Here is a 24498-nt window from a genome sequence, read left to right on the forward strand (position 1 = left end):
GTGAACAAGTATCTCCTAATATCCAAGCTAAAGCTTCTCTGGTGCCAATTGAGGCTGTTTCCTCTTCCTATCATTTATTCTCCTTGGCAGAAGAGACCAACTCCCACCTGGCTCCAGCCTCTTTTGAGGGAGCTGTAGAGAGCCAAAAGTTGTTGAGAACCCCTCAGCCTCCTTTTCTCCAGGCTGAACAACCCCACTGCTCCTCATCAGACCTGTTCTCCAGGCCCTTCACCAGCTCTGTTGCCTTTCTCTGGACCCACTCGAGCACCTCAATGCCCTTTGTGTAGTGAAGGCAATTACTCTGGATGTGTCCTATAAGCAGTGAATCCAGAACACACATCCTCTTTTACCAAAAGAGAAACTTGTTTGTTTTTTCTCCTCCCAACTCAATCCTGGTTAAGAAAGCTCAAATTCAAGTGCTCATTTGTTTCTGGTTATAAAAAAAAACAAAGCCAAAACCTAAACAATCCCCGAACGGCCCAACCAAATGAAGCCTTCACCCCAAAACCTTGTCCACTCAAAATTCCAGTCATCTACATGCAATGCCTCAGAATTTCATGCCACCAGCAGGTCCCCTATCAAAGAACAGTTTGGGTTGGAAAAGGGACCTTTAGAGATTGTCTCATCCAACCCTAGCCTTTAAGTAACACACAAGGTTTGTTCAACACATTCCCTTACGTACTGTAATGAAAACACCAGGAATCCTTGCTTTTTGCCCTTCAGATTTAATGTGGTGCTTTCAGAAGAGTTAGAACACCAATTTGTGAGGGTAAACTCCATTTGAGAGACTGAATGTAGAACGCAGGTAGCCACGGAGCTGAGGCACCTTCTTGATTTGTGCCAGGACCTGTGAATCCACAGTCTTCTGGTCTGCCTTGCGCTGCTCTGTTATCTCGTATTTCTAGAAAGTACAAAGAATGGTATTAAAATCCTCCAGTGACTTCAGACACTTCTGTGGAGAGAAGAAAATTCAGGGCAAGCCCCAGCTTCTGTCATTTTCAAGAAAGCTTTTCTCCATTTAGTCTAAATACAGGAAAGGTGGCAGGAGACCAGAGGTGGCAGAACAGAAGCCACTGTTTGGCTTTTGTCACAGGTATTCCAGCCAGCAGCATGCTGTTTGCAGTAGCAAAACAGTAAAGGTCTCTTCATCAGAGGAAAAAAAAAAAAGTAAGTGGAATAATCCCAAAGTCCCAGCATGGTGGGAGTAGGAAGAGACCTTTGGAGATCATCCAGTTCAACTCCACTGCTCAAGCACAGGCACCCACAGCAGCTTGCCCAGGATCACAATGGCCAGGAGGGTTTGAAACCCTTCCAAAGGAGACTCTACCACCTCTCTTGGCAGCCTGCTCCAGGGCTCCAGCACCCTCACAGCAAAGAAGTTTCTCGTCCTGTTCAGATATAATCTCCTGGGTTCCAGTTTGTGCCCACTGCCCCTTGTCCTGTCACTGCACACCACTGAGAAGAGTCTGGCCTCATCTTCTTGCCCCCCACAGGTCCTTTTGCTCCATTGCTGAGCAATGAAAAGATCCGCACTCAGGCTGCTCTTCTGCAGGCCAGACACTCCCAGGTCTCTCCTCACAGAGATTCTCCAGTCACCCCAGCATCTTTATAGCCTCTGCTGGATGCTGTCCAGTAGTTCCCTGTCTCTCTTGAACTAGGGAACCTAGAACTGGACCAAATACTCAAGATGTGGCCTCAGTAAGGCAGAGCAGAGAGGACAGAGAACCTCCCTTGACCTATTGGTCACACTCCATGCACCCCAGGAGACCATTTGCCTTCTGGGCTACGAGTGCATGTTTTTGGCTCACTGTGAACTTCTTGTGCACCAGGTTCTACTAAGGTAGCAGTAAAGAATCCCCCAATTCAAATGGTGTTCATCACAATGCTGCTGAATTAATTCAGTTCAATGGCATCCCCTCACAGGATTGAACTGTCCATTTGTTCACTCCTCTCCAGTCTGGCTTTTTTTTTTTTTGAAGCACCATGGACACTCACACAGGTTGAGCAGTCCTGCTCCTTACCTCTTTCTCCGTGTCAAAGATCTCGCCTTCCTGGTGCTTGGGCTTACGCAACCTCTTCTTCTTGAAGTAGGTGTCAGTGAGATGCTTGGGAATTTTCACTCCTGAGATATCAACCTTTGTGGATGTGGCAATAACAAATTTCTGATGGGCCCTACGCAGAGGGACACGATTGATAACCAAGGGTCCTAAAGGCAGAAGAGGGAATGAAGTCAGCTCTCTTGGCAACAAGCACTGCTTTTGAGTTGAGTTTTTGTAGTCTGTCAGATGACCTGTTCCTTCAGAGATGCTGACAGCCAAAATCCAAACAATCCATAATGCCCTGCCCACAGCCTCTAGAAAAGCTAAAACGTGCTTCTGGATCTCTTCCAGGGACTTAGATACTGAAGCTTAATTATATCCCTTTCGTGGTTCCACATAGTTACAGGACACACATTGCACCAAACCATCCATGTGCATACCTGCAGCACTACTGACCCCCAAGACAAACTCCAACTTAAAACACACCCCCAAACCCCCCATGTCTACAAAATCCACCAAAACAACAAAAGCATCATGCTTCTGTACAAGTATTTTACCTGTAACAAGCAAAAGGCCAGTTTCAAGCTGCTTCAAGAAGACAACACGCTGAAAAGAGAAGAGATGTGACATTAGTCATCACAGAATGCTTTGGGTTGGAATGGACCTTTAACATCATCTAGTTTCAACCCCTATGGGCAGGGACACCTTCCACCAGACCAGGTTGCTCAAGGCCTCATCCAATCTGGCCTTGAATGCTTTTAGGGAGGGGTCACCCACAACCTCCCTGGACAACCTCTTCCAGTGTCTCCCCACCCTCACTGTCAAGAATTTCTTCCTAATCTCCAGTCTAAATCTCTTCTCTTTCAGCTCAAAGCCATTACCCCTTGTCCTATTGCTACAAGCCCTTGTAAAAAGTGCCAGCACTCTGCAATACTGTACTGAACCAGGACGGTGCCCACCCTTAACCTGTGTTGCTGATGTAAGCATCAACCAAGCACCCAGGAACGGGCACCACTGTATGACTTGACAAGTAGCCACCACACAAGCCAAGCTGCGGAGACTTCACCAGAGTACAGCTTTGACAGTTACCTCATCTACACCAAACCTCTGTGGGCTTCACCATTTGAGGCTGAGCAAAGCCTCTGCCTGTTTTGCAGATGGGGGAAAGCTTTCATGTCACCAAAACTCTTTGTAGGAGATAATGGCAGGAACTGGATAAAACCCAGAAGGGCACCACAACCTATCACATGAACAGAGCCAAACCTCAGCTGCATTTTATTCTTTCTGGTCAACATGACATTGAATAATTCAAGCAAATAACAGATGTCAGTTAAGATATGTCAGTAAACACCATTAAGATGAACACATCTAAATATGAAAATAGTAATTCTGATAATTCAATTAAGAATGAAAATGTCCTTCTTCCTGTGCAAAAGCTACTCTAAGGTGAAGTTCTGTCCTCACTGCAACACCAACAGGCAACAGCTCTGACATTTTGCAGTGCAAGGCTCTATTTTGTCCAAGCAACTGGCCTGGCTTGTTCAACCTCCAACTTTGTGTAGAAAATTAAAGGACAAGAGAAAAGCTCCTACACAGGATCCACAGAAAAGGAGATCTGTGGATTCACATCTCCTGGGTGAGCAGAGTCCTGCAAAATCAGCACATAAATTTGTGCTTATCTGCTGTGTTGTGATCATTCCAGCATAGAAAGGCTATAAAGCCACCTGAAAAGTCCCCAACTATTACCTTGCCTCTGTGACGACCAGTCAGAAGGATCAGAACAGTCCCTGGAGTAATAGAGGCCCGCAGCCTCCTCTTGTGCTGGCAAAAGGGCTTTTTGCCGTGACTCAAAAGCTTGCGAGGAACGTCTTCAGTGGGGTAGTACCTGGGCTAGAAAGACAGAAGCAAATGTTGAACCGCCCTGAGTTCCGAAGCAATACAGAGAGCACAGGAAAACCCACTGCCACCCACTAACCATCCCCTAATGACAAGCACCAGGTCCATATCTCAAGGAGACAGCTGCCAGCAGACCAGTGAAGCACAGGGTAGACTGCAGCTGCTACATCACACCAGGTAAGAGGTGTATCAATGGGTCCAAAATCAAACCTAATAGCCTTAGACCTTCTCTTACCATCTTGCGGATTTTAACCACTCGACTGCCTCCATTCTTGTCTCCACCCACTGGCTTGGTGATGGTAGCCCGTGGCTTCTCCTTCTTCTTCTTTTCTATCTGTATGCAATAAAAAGTGATGTTTCAAATGAAAGCCTCCACAAGCAACATAAGTATTTAAACAGAGTACTTATCACCCTACCTTTGTTTCTGGAGCAGTGTACTTGCGCTTGTAGAGAGCTTTCCTGACATACATGGCTGACCGGGAATATCTCCCAATGCCACGGGCCAGGACAGGGTTACGGCTGCAATGATACTTCTTCACTTTCTTCTTCTTCTCGCCTGCTCCCTTCTGGCTTGCTTTCTGCTCACCTGGCTTCTTCTCAGCCGGCTTCTTCTTAGCCGGTGCCTTCTCCATTGTCTTCTTCTCACCTGCCATCTGCAGAGCCAAACAAAACAGGAATTGTAACTTAACTACAAGACATGGAGGAGCCTCCAAGTTGCAGAAACAACTGGAATTTGACTTCTTACGCCCTTCTAATACTCTTCAGTCACCTCTTTGATTGTTGCTTATGGAGACACTGTAGAGCCAGAAGGCATTTAGTTTGCTGCACACCCACCTCTTTCACGCTACTTCCACGCTAACTCCTCAAGTACAAGCTCACGGAACGCATTCAAATCCTCATCCAAAAACCAAAGCACTCGCCGAGGCCGCAGTCCACCCCTCCGACCCCGTGGGAAAGCACAGCCGCCCGGTGCTCCAGCCGCGCTGGAGTTGCCGGGCCCTGACATATCGCGGGGCTATGCCGGCCATGGCCGGGTTACCACCGCTCAGCCCTGCAGGGGTCCCCAGTCCGGCTCAAGACGCGTTCTGCTCCCGCCCCCCTGCTGGCCGCCAGCGCGCCCCTGTAATCTCTGACTTGCTCCGGGAGGCTCCGACCCCATCAGTCACGGCCCAGCGCGGCCTCCGCCACCAGCCGCGGCCTGGCCTGTTCGGTGATGGCTGCACTTCTCGCTCCATCCCCTACGCCCAGATCGGTCTTCGGCCCTCACTACCGCCTCCCTAAGGGTTCCGGGCCAGGCTCATGAGTCCAGTGCAGCCATCCCAGGGCAGATGGCAGCGGATGACGCTTGCCGTATCCGAGCCCTGCACATCGCCGATCCGCCATTCTTACCTTCCGGTGAAGGAAAGGGACTTACATCCGGGTACTGGTGGCCTAAAGAGAGCTCCGCGTATGACGCCATCACGCCGGCCGCAAGGCACGCTGGGATTTGTAGTCCAGGAGGCGCCAGTGCACGCCCTATCAGTCCCAGGTCACCCGGGGTAAGGGACAGAGCACCAGGCACCTGTGGCCCACCTCCGCGGGGGCTTTGCCATGATTGGCGGCCCCGGCAGCGGGCCTCACGATCCTATCCCTTTCTCCAACCCGGGGCACAGCCGAGGTAAGACTCCGTACTCGGCTTTGCGAGATGAGGCTCCGCTATTTCCATAGCCGGTATTACCGGGGACCGCTCCTAGAGTGTGTCCCTGCGTTCCCCACCCTGACAAACCACCTCCCCCATGCTCCCGGTTGCGGCGGGGGTGGGGCAGCGTCGCAGCCGGATGACGCTCGGGTGGGTGACGCAGGGCGGGCCGCGCCGCGCTCCGTGCGCCTCTGGGGCCTGAGGCTGCTGTTGTTCACGCTCCCTTCAGGGCGCCCATAGGCCGCGGCCCGTGCGGGGGGACCCCTCCATGTGAGAGGCGGCCGTCGAGGGGGGCGGCCGGGCGCACCGCCACCCACCAGCGCCACGGGGGAAAATGACATCGCGGAGGTGAGACGGGAGCGAACGGCGCCGAGCTCGGCGGGGGACTATTGCGGGGGGGCCGGGCAGGGGGCCGCCTGTCTCCAAGGCGTGCAGGGCCCGGGCTCCTTAGCACCCGCTCTTGGCGGGGCCGCTGAACTCGGCCTTCTCTCTGCGGCCGCGCTAGACGGGCAGGGCCTCCCGTGCCCCACGGCTGTGGCGCAAGGGTAGCCCCCACCTCGCTGCCTGCAGCCTCGTCCCTACCCCACTCTCCTCCCGTTCCTGGGGCGGGATGTGCTCCCTTTTGGCGCTGTGGGGCTGCGACTGCCGCCTCGGCTTGACTCGGGGCCTGGCTCACTCTGTTGGTATCGCCTCTCCTTCCTCGGCGAGCAGACCCTCGCCCAACCGGTGCAGCACGGCGGGGGGGTTCCCTCCGCGGGGTCGTTGCGGGGGTCTGGATGGTTTTAGGTTCCAGCGACCACGTTCAGTGTCCAGAGCTGCCCCAGTAACACTGGCTTCGGGGAGAGTCTCCCCGCGCCCGCATGTGCGTTTGATCTGGAGTTGAGGGGTGAATTTTATCCCCGTGCCAGCCCACTCAGTCCAGAATCCGAGGTCGGGGAAGGCCGTGTTGTTGTCGGTGGTCCAGCACTGGTGACCTTACTGAAACCAAACCATGAGGCAACTCCGAAATGAGCGTTTGTAAGCTGACCTGTCCTGGGCTCTCCTTTTATTAGTAGCATCGTTCTAATTACAAAACCTTGTGGTGTTGCAAAATCAGGATGATCAACAGTTGAATCTCTTCTTCGTAGTAGTTTCTCATTGTCCTTTTAACGTTATTTTGATGTTTGTCTTATGATTCCATTTTCTGGCTGAGAGGATAAGGTAAATGACAGTTTTAAGAGGAATTACTGCCCTAAAAAGGAAAAAAAGATGGTTATATTTTTAACTAACATACCTATTCTAAACTCTGATACATCTCTAAGTAATATCTCTTAAAGCATAACTTCTTCATTTCATGTTCTGCTTAGGATGGTGACACTTAGTTGGGTTGGTTTTGAGTCTGTGGCCATTTACAGCTGGATTTGGATTTGTGGCTCTCCTGAAAGGTGTGGAGGATCTCTAGTGTATGTTGGAGTTTCTGAATATCCCTGCTCACACACTGTACAGAAGTTACCTTTTGGAAACACTTGTGAACTTCCTCGCTGTCAGGAGTAAATCCTTTTATTCTGCTCAGAACTTTAAATTGTAACTTGTGTGGGAGACTGAGAAAAGATGAGAAATATAAACTGATGAGCCTATAAATAGAAATAATTAGACTACCAATCACTGCCTTCCTGAGTGCTATGGTTGTGACAGCTGAGACTCAGAACTGATTTAATTTCTCCTGCTCTTGAAAAGGTGATTAGAAAAGCTCAATAGCAGCATGGAAAAATGTATTGATTACTTCTTTTCTCTCTTCAGTTTGGTAAGAGAGAAATATGCTGGCAGTGGATGACTTAGAAAACACAGTTTTAGCTGATCTGTTATGCTCAATGCTGTCAAAGAGAGGATTTTAGCAAGGCCATATTTCTTCACCTGTGTTTTTCATCAAAAGGTTTCTTGCTTAGCTGGTATCTCCTGAATTTTGCAAGAGTCTCCCCCCTCCACTTCACTGGTTACTTTTTTGCCAACATTATCATCTTGCTGTAAACTGAGAAGGGACTTGGAGTAATCTGCTGATGAACCCCTAAATCAGAAGTTCTGTGAGGAATATGCCCTGCATAGTGAGGACATCCAGCTTAATTAGAGTGTGGGTTGAGGTGTGCGTGTGTAGCTTTCCTGACTGTATTTATTGGCTGTAATGCCCTTTGCTTGGGACAGACTCTGCACCTGCTCCCAGAAGAGGTTGGAGAAGGAAAGCAGGAAAAGGTCTAAACCACATTCCATCCCTATAAAAGGAAGTGCAGGAGAAAGTCCTTTCCAAGGGTTGTGTTACCGGTGGCTGTGTCTGCATCCCCTTGGCTGGTTTTGGAAGGGATGAACCCACCACGGTTCAGAAGCACGCATGTGATGGCAGCACTTCAAATGAAGCCACCTCCATCACCGGGCCGGAACCGCTGAGCAGAGATCACTAACACCCCCATTTTTCTATTTGGGGTGCCTGACAAATGCATCTTCCTACTCAAAGCCAAAAATACAAAGATGAGGGAGCAGGAGAACCAGTTATCAGTAGAATGAAAGTTACATAAAGTGCAACAAACTCTCCTAGGTCTTCCAGATGTGGCTTTGCTTTTTGCTTTTGCTACAGTTACTTTTCGCCATCCTCAGCAGGAGAGTGGATATGTGGGGGGAGGTTTTTGTTTTAAACAACCTTTCATCTTTTTAACCTCTAAGCACAAGTTATTTGTGATCCCTTCTGTTCATTAAATTATAATTTTTCTGTTGTTTTACTCTGTGTAACAACCCATGTACAGTTATTTGAGATGTAATAGGGCTTGGGTTAAGATCCAGAAAATACTATGTTAATTACAGCTTATGGAATATCACTACTTAGTAAATCTGTAGGACTGACTCAAATAATTTCTCCTTTATATGTTTAATACATTTTTTAATATAAACTCAAAGCTTGCCAAAGTGTCCCTTGAATCCTCTGCATGTTTTAAAAGCTTATAAACTGTTCAGGGTGTCTTTTTGTCCTTGTGGTGGTTTTTTTATGTTTGTTTGTTTGTTTCTGTTTTCTCCTAAATAAAGTAAAATATTAGGGCTGGGAGTGTGGTAGATATGGTGTCAGCTTCTGCAGACCAACCTGTCATGTTCTAAAACATTATTTAAGTTTCAGTTCATCCCAGGTACTAATGTTTGTGCACTTCCTTCTAACTGCATCAAACCAGAATTATCTTGACCTTTGAGTAGTCATTAGATAAATGTAGCATTATTTATTAATTCATTCCCATTTGCTGTAATAAGTTGAAAGTATTTTTAACATATATTTTTCATGACCTGTGCTGCAGAGGTTTGATTTTTGTTGTTGTTCAGTTAAAGCTGTCATAGCATACACTAGATGTTCTTGGTGCAAGCAGAATATGCTTAAGTAGAATGACAACAAAAATGAGATTACCAAGAAGAGTCCTGTATTTCTGAAATGGAATTGGTACATGAGTACTCCCAATACCCATTTGAATGTCTTGCTAAATTTTGGGAATTCTAGAATCTTGAAAACTCTGTAGAATGTTTCTGTGAGAATCTGAGCCTGAAGAGAACTGGCTGGGTAAGACCTTGGTAGGAGCATCTCTATGAAGACCAAAGGCTCAGATACCTGGAGCTGTTTAGCTTGGAGAAGAGCAGCCTGAGAGGAGTTCTCAGTGCTCAGCAAGAGCTGTAGGACCTGTGGGGGGCAAGAGGATGGGGCCAGACTGTTTTCAGTGGTGCCCAGGGACAGGACAAGGGTCAGAGGTCAGAAATAAAACCAGAAAGTGCCACCTCAACAGGAGGAGAAACTTAGGTGTGAGGGTGCTGGAGCCCTGGAGCAGGCTGCCCAGAGAGGTTGTGGAGTCTCCTTCTCTGGAGAGATTCCAAACCCTCCTGGCCATTGTCATCCTGGGCATGCTGCTGTGGGTGCCTCTGCTTGAGCAGGGGAGCTGGACTGGATGATCTCTAGAGGTCCCTTCCACACCATTCTGTGTGAGTCTGTGAACTTTTCAGTACAGAAAAAATTGCTGAAACAATTGAAGTAATAACCCTAAATTTAGCCATGCACTTGCATATTTTGCTGTTCTAGCAATTTAGCATGAAATGCTGACTGTGTCAGGAACGATCTGAAATGTGATTCAATTTTGGTTTAGATATAGCACTCATACCTGTAATGAGATTGATTACAGGGTCTTTTGCCTTCATATTTTGCTTTGCTTTGGAGAAGCTGAGAACCTGGTGTACAAAGAGGAGCAGCCTGTGTTCTTTCCACAGATCTGGATGTGCAGTTTCACTTGTACCCTGCATAGTGTCCGTTTTATGGCAGCCCTGAAAAACAAAGACAATCTTTTAATTGCCGAATACAAGCCTGACAAAGCCACTAAACCAGTTCTTAGTTGCTCTGTTCACATCTCTGTCCCTGGCTGTTGGGGGTTTTTGAAGTTTACTGTCTAAAATCATGCCTCATTACAAACTTCTTTCATCCAGAACACACAGATATAGTTTAGTACTGCAACAGTGCAACAAAAATCCTCCATTATCGATAAGAGAAAACGCAGATGTGGAGCTGGGTGGCTAAGAATATGCCTCTCAGTGCCATAGGTGGGGACACTGAGCCTTTTAGCTGCAGCCCATATACAGCTCTCCTTTGGCAGGGCACCCTTTGGAAGGGTGTTTGTGGGTGGTGGATATCAATATGAGATTCCATCGTGGTTGTATTTAAGTGGGATCTTCTCAGACCAGGGAAATTGCCACGGTAGCTGGGAGCCAGAGCAGTGCTGTTGAATCTGGCAATACCTAGCGCCACATCTCTTGAGGAAGGTGGAAGAAGAGTGGGCAACTGAATAGGTTGCCCACGAGTGAGGTTCTTTCTTGATCTCTATCCGCTGGTGGTCAGCCTGTGTGCCCTCAAGCATGAGGTTTTGTTAATTTTTTTAATCTTTAAAATATTGTCAAGTGTTGGTTTGTTTTTAAGTGTCTTTTCTAATTGTCTTTGGGTTGTTTTGTGTGTTGTGTCTTCCTGGAGGAAGGAAAATGTGTGACTTGTAGTCTGTGTTTACCTTTGATATAATTCTAATCCAAGCAGTTGAGTATGTACTTAAAAGACATCTCTTGCCAATACATAGGACTGCAATACAATAGGAAATTAATAATTTATGCTTTTTACTGAGATATTCTTATTAATTTAGGATGAAAAATCAGTGCTTTCTGATCTGGAAGCTCTTAGATTGTTCTGTTTAGTCTTATCATGTAAGTTAATTTTTCAAACCACAAGATCTTCTGTTTATTTATTAACACTCTTTGTTGTTTTTTTTTTTTTTAACTTCTTATAGATGGTTTCATCCAAATATTACTGGAGTGGAAGCAGAAAACCTGCTGTTAACAAGAGGAGTAGATGGCAGCTTTTTGGCACGGCCCAGCAAAAGTAACCCAGGAGACTTCACCCTCTCTGTTAGGTAAGTTTAAATGGCTCTGTCTTTGCCCCCAGCCTGGTGAGAGTCTTTGATGCTGTGCTGTGAGGAAGGTGTTGTAAGTGAACTACTTACAAGAGTTGAAAGAATGCACAGATCACTTTGTAGTCTTTTGTTCACTTTTTTGTCTTCTTTCTCTGCTGTTTTCCCCAAAGAGGTTCTCAAATACTTTTATGCCACTTGGGGAAACTATAGTTTGGAGCAGAGTGAATTCTGATTCTGTAGAGACACAGAAACGTTAAGGGGAAGCAGAAGTAAGTTCATAACAGCATTACTTTTAGCCCTTTAAAGAAACTTATCTGATAATCATCTGAAAGCAGCAGAGATGATAGGATTTACTGATAAGGCACGTGCAAGGAAATGCTCTCCAGACTCTCTTCTTACAGGAAAAGTCAGCAAGTTTTTAAGGGCAACTGCAGTGCTATTTCAGCTTCCAAAATAGGCCTTTTGTAACACTTGTCCCCTGGCACTCTGCAGTGGTAGGGATGGGGAAAGGATGGTGAGAGGAAATAGTTGAAGGAAAAAGGAAAAGTGGGATTGGTGATAAGAATAGTGCTGCTTGGATTGAGCAGGAGGAGAGACTCTTGGAGAGCTGTTCCTCATTAATACCAGAGACTGGGAGCAAATGACTTGTATCAGGTAAAGGCAGCTGTTTACTGAAGGAGACATCTTAGGAGTTAAGTGTGAAATTCTGGGGAAAGAAGCAAATAAGCTCTGATGGGTGTCTTGAGAATGCTGAATTCTTTTCACCCCTCCACTCTTGGTGCTTTGTGTGCAATTCTTTGAGGTCTGAGGGATTGCTCTTGGAGATTGTGAGGCCACAGAGCTTGTAATGGCTTCAGGGATCCCTTCAGTACAGAATTAATGTTTGGGTTTTTTTTTCCCTATTCTTTTGACTGTTGGACAGCCATTTCCCCTTCTTGCAAGCCACTGAGATGTGGCTGTAGCACACCTCAGAGGAGCACTAGCTTAGCTCTTCTGCAGTATTTCAGTTGGGAGGTGATGCAAATGATGTATGGATTTCTCCAGCTTGGATAACAGAACACTAAATAGAGCAGTGATTGATTAGAAATCAGCTGACTTATGTGGGTTTTGGTTTTTTTCCCCCCTTTGTTTCAAATATTAGACGAACTGGAGCTGTCACCCACATCAAGATCCAGAACACAGGAGACTACTATGACCTCTATGGAGGGGAGAAGTTTGCTACGTTGGCTGAATTAGTCCAGTATTATATGGAACATCATGGGCAGCTCAAGGAAAAGAATGGAGATGTCATAGAGCTGAAATACCCACTGAACTGTGCTGATCCTACATCTGAAAGGTTAGAGAGATGGTGGTGAAAACCTCAGTATCCATGACTTCTTAATTAAATGCATGTTTATCCCTGTTAACACAACAGGCAGCTTCCAGTTGAGGAAAGGGTGGCCACTGTTTAGTTCTGGAAGTGGTCCCACTGATTTCAGTGAGGTTACTTGCAGAGTAGACTAAACATGACTGAAGCTAAAGCAGTCTAAGCTTCTCCACCTGTTTATTACAGCAGGAAGAATGCTGACAAACAATACTAAAAAGAGAGCAGAATTCCCTGTATTTTTACTGGGAGAATTTATTATAGAAGTTCTCCCAAAGCTTCCTGAAGCTGTTACCACCACAAGGAATTCACAAGTATGTTTCTGGGAATAGCTTTTGTATGATATTTCCAGTAGTGGGAAGGAAATGAATGGCTTACAAATTCTCACATTGCTCAAACTCCTGTTTTGAGAAAAGTGGCTAATAAGGAGAATCTCAGACTTTAGACTTGACATATTTGAAGTGTTTTCAAGTCAGGAGCAAACTTCTGAGGCCAGAAGGTATCAGTTTATTTCTAGAAGTGGAAAAAAAAAAAAAACAAGGAAAAATACTAAAGCAAGTTCTCTCACTGTTCAGAATGGCTTGTATTTAACATAGTAGGAAGGATTATTGCCCCTTAAGCCATATTTCTTGAGGAAGTGAGGCTGATGTGATTATTCTGCCCACTTCCCAGTAAGGGGAGGCAAGGTAAGGTCTCAAAGATGGTGAGTTCCTGCAGCTCTATCAGGAAAGTCCATCATGTGAAGTAAATAAAGGAAGAAATGCCTGGACTGAAGAAAAGATTGCAGTGTAATCTCGTGTTTGCTGGACACCAGGGAATCCATTCGGATTGTTGTAAAAGATCCAAATCAAAGCTTCATTTGAAGCTCGCATGAAATGCAAATTTCCCTGCTTGTGGAAGTGCTTGCTTTGAAGTGGGTCTGTAATCAGCCGTGTGGCTGCACACGTACACTTCCAAGGCTTCATTTCATTATTTATTTGTATAAGCTGAGGCTTTCTGCGGACCTGGCCACTGCTGCTCAGTCTATAATTTAGTAGAAACGTTTTACTTTTATGATAAATATTTATGACAAGCAGATTCAGCCATGGCTGGAATGACAAGTAGGGTACCTGTCTATATCTTACTTTATTTAAAGGTGGTTTCATGGGCATCTCTCTGGAAGGGAAGCTGAAAAACTATTAACAGAAAAAGGAAAACATGGAAGCTTTCTTGTGCGTGAGAGTCAAAGCCACCCTGGGGACTTTGTTCTTTCTGTCCGGACAGGAGATGATAAAGGAGAGAGTAATGATGGGAAATCTAAAGTGACACATGTCATGATTCACTGCCAGGTATGATGAAGCACAAGCTTCTTTAACAGAGCTACTTCCATGGGGTTTATTCTTCCAGGAAGGGCCATCTTACATTTCCCTACAGAGCTGTCTACATCTCCCTTTCCCCATGGTCTTGTATGTGCTGTAGGTCATCTTTTTGATCACACTGACTAATTTGGTAGCAACAAAATTCTATTAGTGTGTTGTTTTTTGGGTTGGTGGTTTGTTTTTTTGGTGGCTGCTTGCCTGACTGAATCACATCATATTATACTGTGCTGTCAAGTACCTTCTAATAGATTTGCTTCTGATTGCATCAGAAGTCTCTCTGAAATCCTCTGCTGATGGAGCCTTTCATGTTCATGAATCTTCTTAAGTGAGTTGCAGTCTTCTGGATAAATTACATAAAAATAGGGGTAATTGGACAAATAAAGATCTCTCTGGCTAGATCTATTTCTCTTGTCAGTTTATAATGTTGCAGTTGATGGATGATCAACATTCTGTGGAAGTTTCTAGTGTTGAATCCGAGGAACACTTACATCTAAAGCTTCAATTAATATAGGGTAGTTCTACTCGAGTATTATTAAATTACGTCCTTTGAGATCTTTGATATAAAAGATCTTTTGATATTTTTATATGTGCCTGTGCCTTCCTCTTTAAAAGTAAAAAATGACAGATTTTGTCATTTTCTTCTGGTATCCTAAAAGCCATTGCAACAATTTATTGTTTAAAAAAACAAAGTAACAGGTTTGGAGGTAGAAACGACCTACCAAGACTGTCAAACTAAACTACCAGAGTATTCTAAAAAAACCTGTTTGATTTACACTTAATTACTAGTAGCATTGATGACATTAAGGAAGATACCTCAGCACTGCTTCCTTAAGATGGGAGGGTGCCACTCAGTAACAGCCTTTCAGGACCCAACGATGCTCTTGTAGGAATTTAATTTGGAAATCAGTTCATATCCTGGATTTCTAATCCTGAAGATCAGGTCACTTGCTTGAGCTGGCTGAACCTCAGCTCAGAAGGAATCAGCTGTTTTGAAAAGGCAGATAAAATGATTTGGGGTTAGCTGGCAAAAAGTGCAATGTCCGTGGTGTGTATGTGTGTTCCTTTTTATTAAGGCTCTACCATCTCTCAGCAGAAGGATTTTACTGAGGTTGGACCAGATGAGGTCCCTTCCAGCCTGACATTCTGTGATACTAGATGCTTCTTTATTTGGTTTTAAAGAGAAGTTCTCCTATGCTGCATAGCCTAAAGATGACATTAGGGTGGACCTCATCCTGTGAAGTGCCTTTATTTTGATCAACCTCTGTCTTTCAAGGATCTAAAGTATGATGTCGGTGGAGGGGAGAAATTTGACTCTCTGACAGATCTTGTGGAGCATTACAAGAAGAACCCCATGGTAGAAACATTGGGCACAGTATTGCAGCTCAAGCAGGTGAGTGAATGAAGAAGACAACACTAAACTTTGTTAAACTTCTTGTTGCACTGCAGCCTTTTCCTTCTGTTCCCTGAAACATTTGTTTTGTTTCCTTTCCTAATGCAAAAATGAGGAATTAAACTTTGTGAAAAAGGATGACAAAAGTTGGTCATTTAAACAGGAACAACTTGTATGCCTAGGAAGGGTAGACTCTTGTCTCTGATGCAGGACTTCTCTTGGTTTCATCGTAGCCCATAGGAATTGCAGGACTAGTGCAGAAATGAGACAACTTACTCTACTGAAGAACAACTGTGAGACTTCTCTACCCTCACTGGCCTTCAATGCATGAATGACAACATTTTGAAGTCCAAATAGCTGCCTGGATCCTAAAATTGCCTGTATAAAATATACTTAGTGCAGGGGATATGTGTTTTCTCTCTTGTCACAGCTCTCTTCTGTTTTACCTGTTTCATGTTTGTGTCTCTTTCAGCCTCTGAACACCACCCGGATTAATGCTGCAGAGATTGAAAGCAGGGTTCGAGAGCTAAGCAAGCTGGCAGAGACTACAGATAAAGTCAAGCAGGGCTTCTGGGAAGAATTTGAGGTACATTCCAAGTGTTATGGTGCTAAATATGAACCCCTAAAAAGTTAGGTTTATTGCTGCCTTCCTGATATTTTCTCTTCTTTCCCTCAATCACTGCAGATCCCTCTTCTTGCTCCCATCTCCTGTATCTGGTAGAGCATGTTCTATCCATCCTTGCTAGTAAAATGATTGAAATATTTGCCTTTTTTCTGATTCTGAGACCTAATTATGTTCTTCAGGACTGTTCATTCACTACCTAACACAATCCCTCCTTCAATATCCTCCCCATCATGAGGGAGCTTCACCTGCAGCTGTCTGGCCCACCAGGGCAGGTTCATTCCTGTGTCCCTTTTCTTCATGGGGGAAAGAAGAGGTCTGTAGCTGGATTAATGTTTCTGGAGGTGCTGGATTAATGTTTCTGGAGGTGCTGGATTAATGTTTCTGGAGGTGCTGGATTAATGTTTCTGGAGGTGCTGGATTAATGTTTCTGGAGGTGCTGGATTAATGTTTCTGGAGGTAAAGGATTAATTCCCAGCCTATGTTACTCTTGCTGACCAGAGTTTTCAGTACAGCAGTGGTGTCGTGAAGTTGGGCTATGTCACATGTGCAAATGAATTGCACCATGGTTTCTGTGCATGTCTTAGTGCAGGGGATGTTTCATTTTGTACTCTGGTGTGTTTGGGAGGTTGGGTGCCATTGCTTTAAGCAAGCTTTAGAGGGATTTTTCAGTCAATATAAGTTCCTGCCCTTGAGCTTGTGGCTTTTTGCTAGCCAATTCTGAAGGATCTTAAAACTGTTATGAAGTGGTAGCAAGCTGTGTGATGAAGCAGCATTGATTATGTGTATTCCTTGGACTCCTGGAGAATTTTTGTTGTTTGTTTCTTTGGGTGTTTCACTATGCCTGCAGCTAGAATTCCATTTTGCTCCCAGAAAGTCACATTGCCTTTCCCATGTCTTATCTGTGCACCTCTTGTGTGCATAACTTAGCTGTGCTGGCCCAGCTCTCCTCTTCTTTGAAGTCCTCATGTTTTCAGGGAGCTGCTTGGAGAAAATACAGCTGGAACTGGTGATTTCTCATGTAGGGCAAATGAAGTATGAGCATTAACTAACACATTCCAAACTCCTTGAGTCCAGCCTGGGTCCTAACCCTTGTTTGACAATTGGAGTCACTTAACAGCTGCATGCACATGATGGCCACAACCAAAAGCATAAAAAGATCCTAAATATACTGGGCTGGTTTATACCACACACAGGTTAAAAAAAAGAAACAACAGTGAAGTCTGGAACTCCACCAGCAGATGGCAACAGGGAACTGGAAAGTCCTGGTCTTTGACAGAGAGGCTGCTTTGGGCTGTGTAATGCTCTTCTGAGAAACTTCATGAATAGTGATGGATTTGCAAAGCAACTGTTCTTGAAGAAACTCTTTGTTTTAATCAGACCCATGTCTGCCTTGAGGTTATTGTCAGGAGGAGAAAAACAAGACTTGCCAAAGGGGTGACACTTGACTAGGAATGTGGATGGGATATAAGAAGGTGAGCTCAGGGTAGTGAGGAAATCAATAAAATGAAGATCAAGCTTTTTCTTCTCTCTTCCCCTGTGCTTGGTATGAGGGGACAGTCCTTGACTCAGGACTGCCAGATGGTCAGAACCCCACCTGGAGAGCAGAGCAAGCCAACAGAGGCTACTCTGGTCAGTACTGAGGACTTAGGACTTTGTTTTACACTAACAATGGAGTGGTGGATCCCTGGGGAACAGTTCACACCTATTGCTTGTGACTTCTGGTGGTAAACCAGTGTTTGAATGTAGGTTGTGTCTGTGATCACCCTGGAGTTTAGCCTGAGCATGTATTTGCTAGTTGGCCGAGTAGAAAGTGTCTTTTGGCTTCCCTGGAGACTCTGAGCATACCTTACTCTTACTCAGAAAAAAGCACACCCTGCTATCTTCTCTTATGGGACTAGAATTAATGTTTGTTTGTTTTTTAGTTCAGGGAAGCACTTTCCTGTGGTGTGTTTAGGAATGGATGGTTGATTTGTCAGAATATAACAGAACTGTGATGGGGAGACACTGGTCCAGGATGCTCAGAGAGGTGGTAGATGCCCCATCCCTAAAACCATTCCAGGTCAGATTGTTTGGGGCTCTGAGCAACCTGCTCTAATTGCAGATGTCCCTGCTGAATGGGGGAGGTTGGACTAGATGAGCTTCAAAGGTCCCTTCCAACCCAAATGGGTCTGTGATTCTATGATTCTATTACTTGACACTTTTGACACTTCTGACCTCTGGTCTTTGTTGAATAAATCAGTCTTGTAATGGATTTACCAAAAGGTGCTTAGAAGCAAAGAGTTTTCCTGTCTTATGGCTTTCCTAAGGAAGTCTTACAGAATAAGTAAAGTATAAAATGGAAGATTTTACCTGTGAGACAGTCCACTTCTTTCTCCTTCACTGTTGTTAGTGGGGTCAGCTCTACACCTTACTTGTGCCCACTCAGGTTTTGGAAATGAAGCAATTTCCAAGCAGGTTTAGTGTCAGGCCTTTTGACTCAGCTCAAGTGAGCTCTTAGCTGTCAGCTGTAGTGGCAGTGGGGAGGGGGGCAAACTGCAGGTTGTCCATGGATCTCCTCCTGTGCTGTTTATGATTTGGCAGGCCAGATGGTGGTTATAAATTACTTGTCTTCAGGCATAGTTAAGAATGTACCTCTTGTCCTGTCAGCTGCTAGACAGAAATGTTGACAGTCCTTGTAATGTTTTTGCTGCTGAAAAATGGCACTTTGGTGAGCTTAGTGCCTGGAGGGGTAGTGAAATTGAGGACAGCGTTTCAGATTTATTGTTGCATTGTGTACATCTCGTAATGGGCTTGTTAGAAGGAGCTGCTGCTCATGGATCTCTCCTCAGGGATGCTCAAAGCAGTAATAATTAACTGTATGAAGTGAAGATGCTGGAAGCTCTGGTTTCTACACACTTACTTGTTTCGTTCTTAAACCTTCTAGCAAAGTTTAGCTTTTGGTTCTTGTGCTTGGTGTTTTATTTGACCAAGACTCCAAAGTGTTAATGTTACAGGAAGGTGCTCTGTGCTAGGGGCACTTGAAAGCTCTCACAGAGCAAGAGGTGAGCTTGCTGCAAAGTGCTTTTACCCACCCCTAGCAGCAAGCAGTGCTTTATGGAGATGTGCTTTCTGTCTCTGCTTCGCTTGAAGCCTCACAGCTTTCCTGTATTGCTTCTGTCCTTTGGCTTCCCTGTCTTTAGATGAGCCTAATTGTCCAAGGTCACTAAGTGAGGTGGTAACAATTACAGGGACTGAAATAGAAGAGAGCAAATGTGCCTGCCATGCCCAAGCCTTAAAGTGAGAATAGTCTCTGCAGGAGTATTAAGGGTGGGAATAACAAGGGGAGCTACTTCTACAGCCTGAGTCTTCCTTTCAGTCAAGCCAGTCCTGATCTTAGAGGTCTTTTCCAACTGAAACAATTCTATGATTCTGAGCTTTTGGGGATTAACACTTGGAACAAACACAGCAAGATTTTGGTCCCTCCAGCTTCACTGCAAGCAGGCAGATTTGCAGTGAGGCAGCATGGCTGTGAAGTGTGGAATTGCTGTTGTCCCTGTTTGTTAATTGTGAGCTGGGCACTGAGAAACTAGCTCCATGCCAGCAGCAGAAATCCCCTTGCAGATTTGTTGTTTTTGCACTGGGATGGTTTATGGATAAACCCTGTTTATCGTTACCTAATGCTCTCCCCCATCCTCCAAAGAGGTAGTATGTTTGGAAAGTCTGCACAAAATTTTGTGCTGGTTTAGTGAAAAAGCCTTGAGCTGGCAGGAGAGAATAATTAATGCACTTAAAAAGTGCTACCTGGTTGTGGTGGTGGCTTTTTCCCTGTCTCATCCATACCTTTGAAATACTGTAGCATTCCCATGTGGATTTTTGGGAAATAGACAAGAATATCTCCCTAATATTCTACTTCTAACTGCTGCAGGACTTTTCAGTGTGTTTGGTATTTAAATACAGCTGCTTGTGTTGATGTGCTTTGGGGTTTTTGTGTGCTCCTTCCTCCTTTTCAGCTGTCTAGAGTTGGTCTGGCTACAGCTTGCAAGGACCTGCTCTGGTGGCATTGCTGTACCACACCTTTGTCACCTCAGGGACTTGTTTTGGGGGTTTGCAGCAGTGTTACTACAGAATCTCTGTAGCTGAGGAGAGGAAGAGGGGGATGATAAGGCTTGGAGAACTGCAGTAGAGCTCAGGCTCTGGATCACATCGTGGTTTGCAGGTTGGCACTGTTCGGAACACATTATCTTTAGTACTCAAGCTAATGCCAGTTCAGTGGAAATATTTTAACTCCTTACCTGCCAGAGTTAGCAAAAAGGAGAAAAGCAATAGTGCTGCTGATTTCTGTGCTTGGTGAGAAACTCCTAGTGATAAGTGTTTGTTTGGACCCGCTCTGTAGAACGCTGCTCGTGTCAGGTGGTTTATTTCATGTGGCCAGGTTTGCTCAGCCCTGATGTTGTTGCAGTTGTTTGTAACCAGCTGCAGTTAAAAGCTTGAAGAGACCCACTTGAGTCTGCTTGGCCAGAACAATATCATGAGGACTTGGTGATTATGGTTTGGTTTGAAGAAGCTTGAATTCATAAATGTTTATAATTATTAGGTGGAAAATAGGCTGCCTTGTCACTCAGTGCTCCTGTATCTTACATCCCTTGGAAGCAAGGCTGCACTAAATCCCAATGGACAAATCCACTACCTCCCTCTCTTTCTCTGACTCTGTTATACTCAAATGTCATCCATTTTGTGAGGAAGGATCACTGGAATGATGGTGAAACAGTCCAGGCTGCTCTTATTAAACCACTTCTCTGTCCTGTTTTCATTTAGACTTTACAGCAGCAAGAGTGCAAACTTCTCTATAGTCGTAAAGAAGGTCAACGCCAGGAAAACAAAAACAAAAATAGATACAAAAACATTTTACCCTGTAAGTACTGATCTCTTTCATTAGAGTGTAAGCCTGGGCTTAATTTTCCTAGCTCATAAATACAGGGTTAATTAAGCACCACTGTGCTTTTCCTTCTCTGGAAAGATCGTTTGCCCTCTTACTTTAAATCATTTTTAGCCCACACCATTTCCAATTTGGGTTCCAACATTTGCCCTTTGTAGATACTGATAGTTTGAGTCTCAATATTGGTTTTATCTTCAGCTTTCATTGAAAAGCATCACATCCTTTAACTCTTACTCAGCAAAATTAAATGCTTAAAGAGGATTAATTTGTGGTTTTAAACTGTATGGTGCCAATCAAACAGCTGTTTGCCCTGACTTAGTGCTTGGCTGTCAGGAGTTACCAGGGAGAATAAACACTTAATTTGATCCAACTTGTTATGAGTTGGCCACTTGTTTTGAAAAATAACAAAAGAGGAAGGGTTAAGTATTCTAGCCACTAATTTACTGAGATGAGTAACTTCATTTCTTGCTGCTACCAGAAGCTATTTACCTGTCTGTGGGGTGTTTACAAGTAGCTGTGTGTGCACAACTGTAGGATGCAAGTGTTTAACATTCATCTATAATTTTCCAGTTGATCACACCAGAGTTGTTCTACATGATGGTGATCCAAATGAACCTGTTTCAGACTATATCAATGCTAATATTATTATGGTAAGTACACTCCTAGCTCCAGGAACCTTGCTGGCACAGCCTGTGCCTTCCTTTCAGCACGCTCACCTAAATTTAAGTTACTCTTGTAACCTCTTTGCTCAATTCTTCTTTCCCCCAGCCTGAGTTTGAAACCAAGTGCAACAACTCAAAGCCAAAAAAAAGCTACATTGCTACTCAAGGTTGTCTACAGAATACAGTGAATGATTTTTGGAGGATGGTGTTCCAGGAAAATTCTCGAGTTATTGTTATGACGACAAAAGAAGTTGAAAGAGGAAAGGTAAAAACAGGCTCTCAACTGGCTTTAGGAGAAGTTGTGGTGTTTGGATGCAAATAAGGACTAACTGGACCTGCTTATCTTGATCTATATGCTGGAATCTGGTGTGCCACCAGTCTTTGAAGACCTGGAAGGTGCTGAGTGTCCTTTTTGATTAGTGCCTGTGGGAACTTGAGGGTACATTCATATCATCAGTACTCCCTTTTTAAAGGAGCTACCTGATTAAATTTTAGCTGCTGAATGTGAATCTATGTATCACTGGAATGGAAGATGTAACCCAACAGGCATTCTGAGTACCTGATGGGGTAAACTTCCTGTTCCTCTAACAAAAGTATTGCCATTTATTTTAATTTACCTAGCCTGGATAAGCTTGATTTAAAAAGCAGAACTGTGGGATTTCATTATTACAAGAATGAGTGTAGATGAAATTGCTTCTTAGTAAAAACCTACAATGAGATGTGAAAGTTGTTGTCCCAGATTCATCTTATTCAAGGCACATTTGCTAGACTACTCAAATGCTCTTCTCTCTTCTGATTTACTTTCTGTGCCTGAATTTATGACATTTTTATTGTGTTGCTGAGCTGGGTGAAACTGTACCTGGGTGGGAGTACCCCAGCCAGCTGTGATTTCACACTTTTATCCCCAAATCATGTTCTTTGCCTCTGACTACCCTGTTCTGGAGAAACACCTCTGCCTCTTCAGCTTTGGCAATCTGCAAACCTCTTGTGAACTGCTCTGAAAGAGGAAGTTTTCCAGCAGTGGTGTACCCCAAGAACCTCCATTTTTCCCTTCAAAGTAGAGACCTTGTTTTATTCACTGTCCTCTGGCACATCTGAGGCTATTTCATTGTTTCTGGGTTCTAATGACGTAGGACAGGAAGGAATAGGAAACAGTTGAATACTAACATTCTGGCAACAGTCACATACTGCTTCCTGTGCATTGGACACTTTTACCTTTGGAATGTCTTACTTCTTTTTTTTTTTTTTTTTCTGTTTGGCAAACACTTTCTGTACTTTCTTTATTTAAGTTTCTCTGCTTTTATCCACCTTTTTCACTCTCCTGATGATCTCTTTCCAAATGAAAGCTGCTATCTTGTCGATGAGTGTCACTCTGGAAAGGAATGGAAATGATGGTGTAGCTGATCTGTGGGTGATTGATAATTGTGGACTTCCTTACCACTGCCACAAAAAAAAAAGAGGCTTTGCTGCTATTTGTCTTCAGTATATATAGACAGATTTTATGGACATGTCTTCTTAATCTGGGTATCAAAGCTGCTGGTGGTGCTGTTTGTAGAAGCCATTAGACTCTGACCTTGGAATTTTTTAGGCTTTATTTCACCTCTTCTACAAAGACAGGATGAGAGAGTTGGGGTTGTTCAGCCTGGAGAAGAGAAGGCTGCAGGGGGACCTTAGTGCAGCCTTCCAGTATTTGAAAGGGACCTCCAGGAGAGCTGGAGAGGGATTTTCTTACAAAGGCACAGTGACAGGATGAGGGGTGATGGCCTCAAACTGGAAGAAGCTCAACTGAGATTAAACTTTCAGGAAGAAATTCTTCCCTATGAGGCTGGTGAGGCACTGAAACTGGCCACCCAGAGAAGCTGTGGAGGCCTGGAACTGTTCAAAGGCAGGCTGGATTTGAGCAGCCTGGTCTGGTAGGAGGTGTCGCTGCTCATGGCAGGGGGTTGGAACTAGATGATCTTTAAGGTCCCTTCCAACCCAACTGATTCTGAGTCATCACCCTTGTGAAGTGGCATGATTTGTGTTTCTCCCTGAGAATGCACAGAAGGATGAAGAAGCTACCCCTTTCTAGTGACCTTCCCATAGATCTTTCTCTTGGAAGAAAACAAATAATGGAATTGTTTTGGAACAGCTGACTTGAATACTTTTTGTGGGATAACCTACTGAGTGGCCTGTGTTCCTCTGCAGGTTCTCCATGAGCTTTTCCACATTTTGCAACACCTGTTTTCTGTGCTATATAAAAAAAATTAACTTAATTGGTGCTGCATCCATTGATTTTTTTTTTTTAATGTTAACTTTCTTTCTTTCTTTTTTTTTTTTCCCTCTCTTGATGCCTGTTTCACTCTTCAAAGATTACAAATAATAGTCCTGATAGGAAAGCTTTTTTTAATCTCAGGCCAAGATGCTTTGAGATCTGCAGGAAGGAGAGGAACCTCTGCAGCAGAGATGACTTTAAGAGCACATTGCTTGAGGAAATGAGGAACTCTGAAACATCTCTGATCTGCAGAGAGTTCTGAACATGCTTTAGTATGTGCTGCAGGAACAGCAAGTACTTAAAAATTAAACCAGTGTTTTGGAGACAGTCCAGTGAGCTGGCAATACCTGCACCCCCTCTGTCAAACTAAAGCTTGGTTTAACCTTCTATGTTTCTGGTCAGACTGCTATCCCAGCTGCTCTTGTCTTCAGAGATTGGTTTTGAGGCTGCAAATTATGTTGGCATATAGAATCACAAAGGTTGGAAAGCACCTTTAAGATCATCAAGTCCAACCTTCTACCCAACACCTCCACAACCATGTCCCAGAGTGCCACATCTACTTTTTTTTTTTTTTTTAATGCCTTCTGGGACAGTGACTCTTATCACCTCCCTGGACAGCCTGTTCCAATGCCTGACCATTCTTGCAGCAAAGAAATATTTCCTAATCTCCAACCTAACCTTCCCTGGTGCAGCTTAAAGCCATTACCAATAGGAAGAACCTCTTCTGTCATTAATTACTTGGGAGAAGAGGCCAACATTGGTCTCACTTCAACCTCCTTTCAGGTAGCTGTAGAGAGCAAAAAGGTCTCCCCTCAGCCTCCTCTTCTTCAGGCTAAGCAACCCCAGCTCCACAGCCTTCCCTCATAGGACATGCTCT

At 44.5% G+C, this 24498-nt stretch overlaps 2 protein-coding genes across 2 annotated transcripts in view; one reads left to right on the forward strand and one right to left on the reverse strand.

The window, feature by feature from the left end:
- Nucleotides 1-687: 687 nt before the first annotated feature.
- RPL6 (ribosomal protein L6) lies at nt 688-5339 on the reverse strand. The gene is made up of 7 exons (XM_054392724.1): nt 5325-5339; nt 4352-4588; nt 4171-4269; nt 3786-3929; nt 2597-2645; nt 2022-2206; nt 688-901 (listed from the first exon to the last, which is right to left on the reverse strand). The coding sequence occupies exons 2-7, from the start codon at nt 4586-4588 to the stop codon at nt 749-751; spliced, it is 867 nt and encodes a 288-aa protein (XP_054248699.1). The 5' UTR covers nt 5325-5339; the 3' UTR covers nt 688-748.
- An 884-nt stretch (nt 5340-6223) lies between these two features.
- PTPN11 (protein tyrosine phosphatase non-receptor type 11) overlaps nt 6224-24498 on the forward strand; it is a 29045-nt gene continuing 10770 nt past the window's right edge. Inside the window, exons 1-9 of the mRNA XM_054392922.1 lie at nt 6224-6475; nt 10924-11054; nt 12196-12390; nt 13553-13745; nt 15049-15165; nt 15638-15751; nt 20585-20681; nt 21276-21355; nt 21474-21632. Of these exons, the coding sequence (XP_054248897.1) occupies nt 6224-6475; nt 10924-11054; nt 12196-12390; nt 13553-13745; nt 15049-15165; nt 15638-15751; nt 20585-20681; nt 21276-21355; nt 21474-21632 (1338 nt within the window). The remainder of the gene's footprint in view (nt 6476-10923; nt 11055-12195; nt 12391-13552; nt 13746-15048; nt 15166-15637; nt 15752-20584; nt 20682-21275; nt 21356-21473; nt 21633-24498) is intronic.

Source organism: Indicator indicator, chromosome 26 (assembly GCF_027791375.1).
Source record: "Indicator indicator isolate 239-I01 chromosome 26, UM_Iind_1.1, whole genome shotgun sequence".
In the NCBI taxonomy this organism is placed as follows: domain Eukaryota; kingdom Metazoa; phylum Chordata; class Aves; order Piciformes; family Indicatoridae; genus Indicator; species Indicator indicator.

What these genes read in the sequence shown, in the direction of transcription:
- RPL6 (XM_054392724.1), bottom strand. Translation starts at nt 4,588, where the DNA reads ATGGCAGGTGAGAAGAAGACAATGGAGAAGGCACCGGCTAAGAAGAAG. An exon ending in TGGCCTTTTGCTTGTTACAG is followed by an intron (nt 2,207 to 2,596) that starts GTAAAATACTTG and finishes TTCTGCCTTTAG; the next exon opens with GACCCTTGGTTATCAATCGT. An exon ending in TCTTTGACACGGAGAAAGAG is followed by an intron (nt 902 to 2,021) that starts GTAAGGAGCAGG and finishes TGTACTTTCTAG; the next exon opens with AAATACGAGATAACAGAGCA.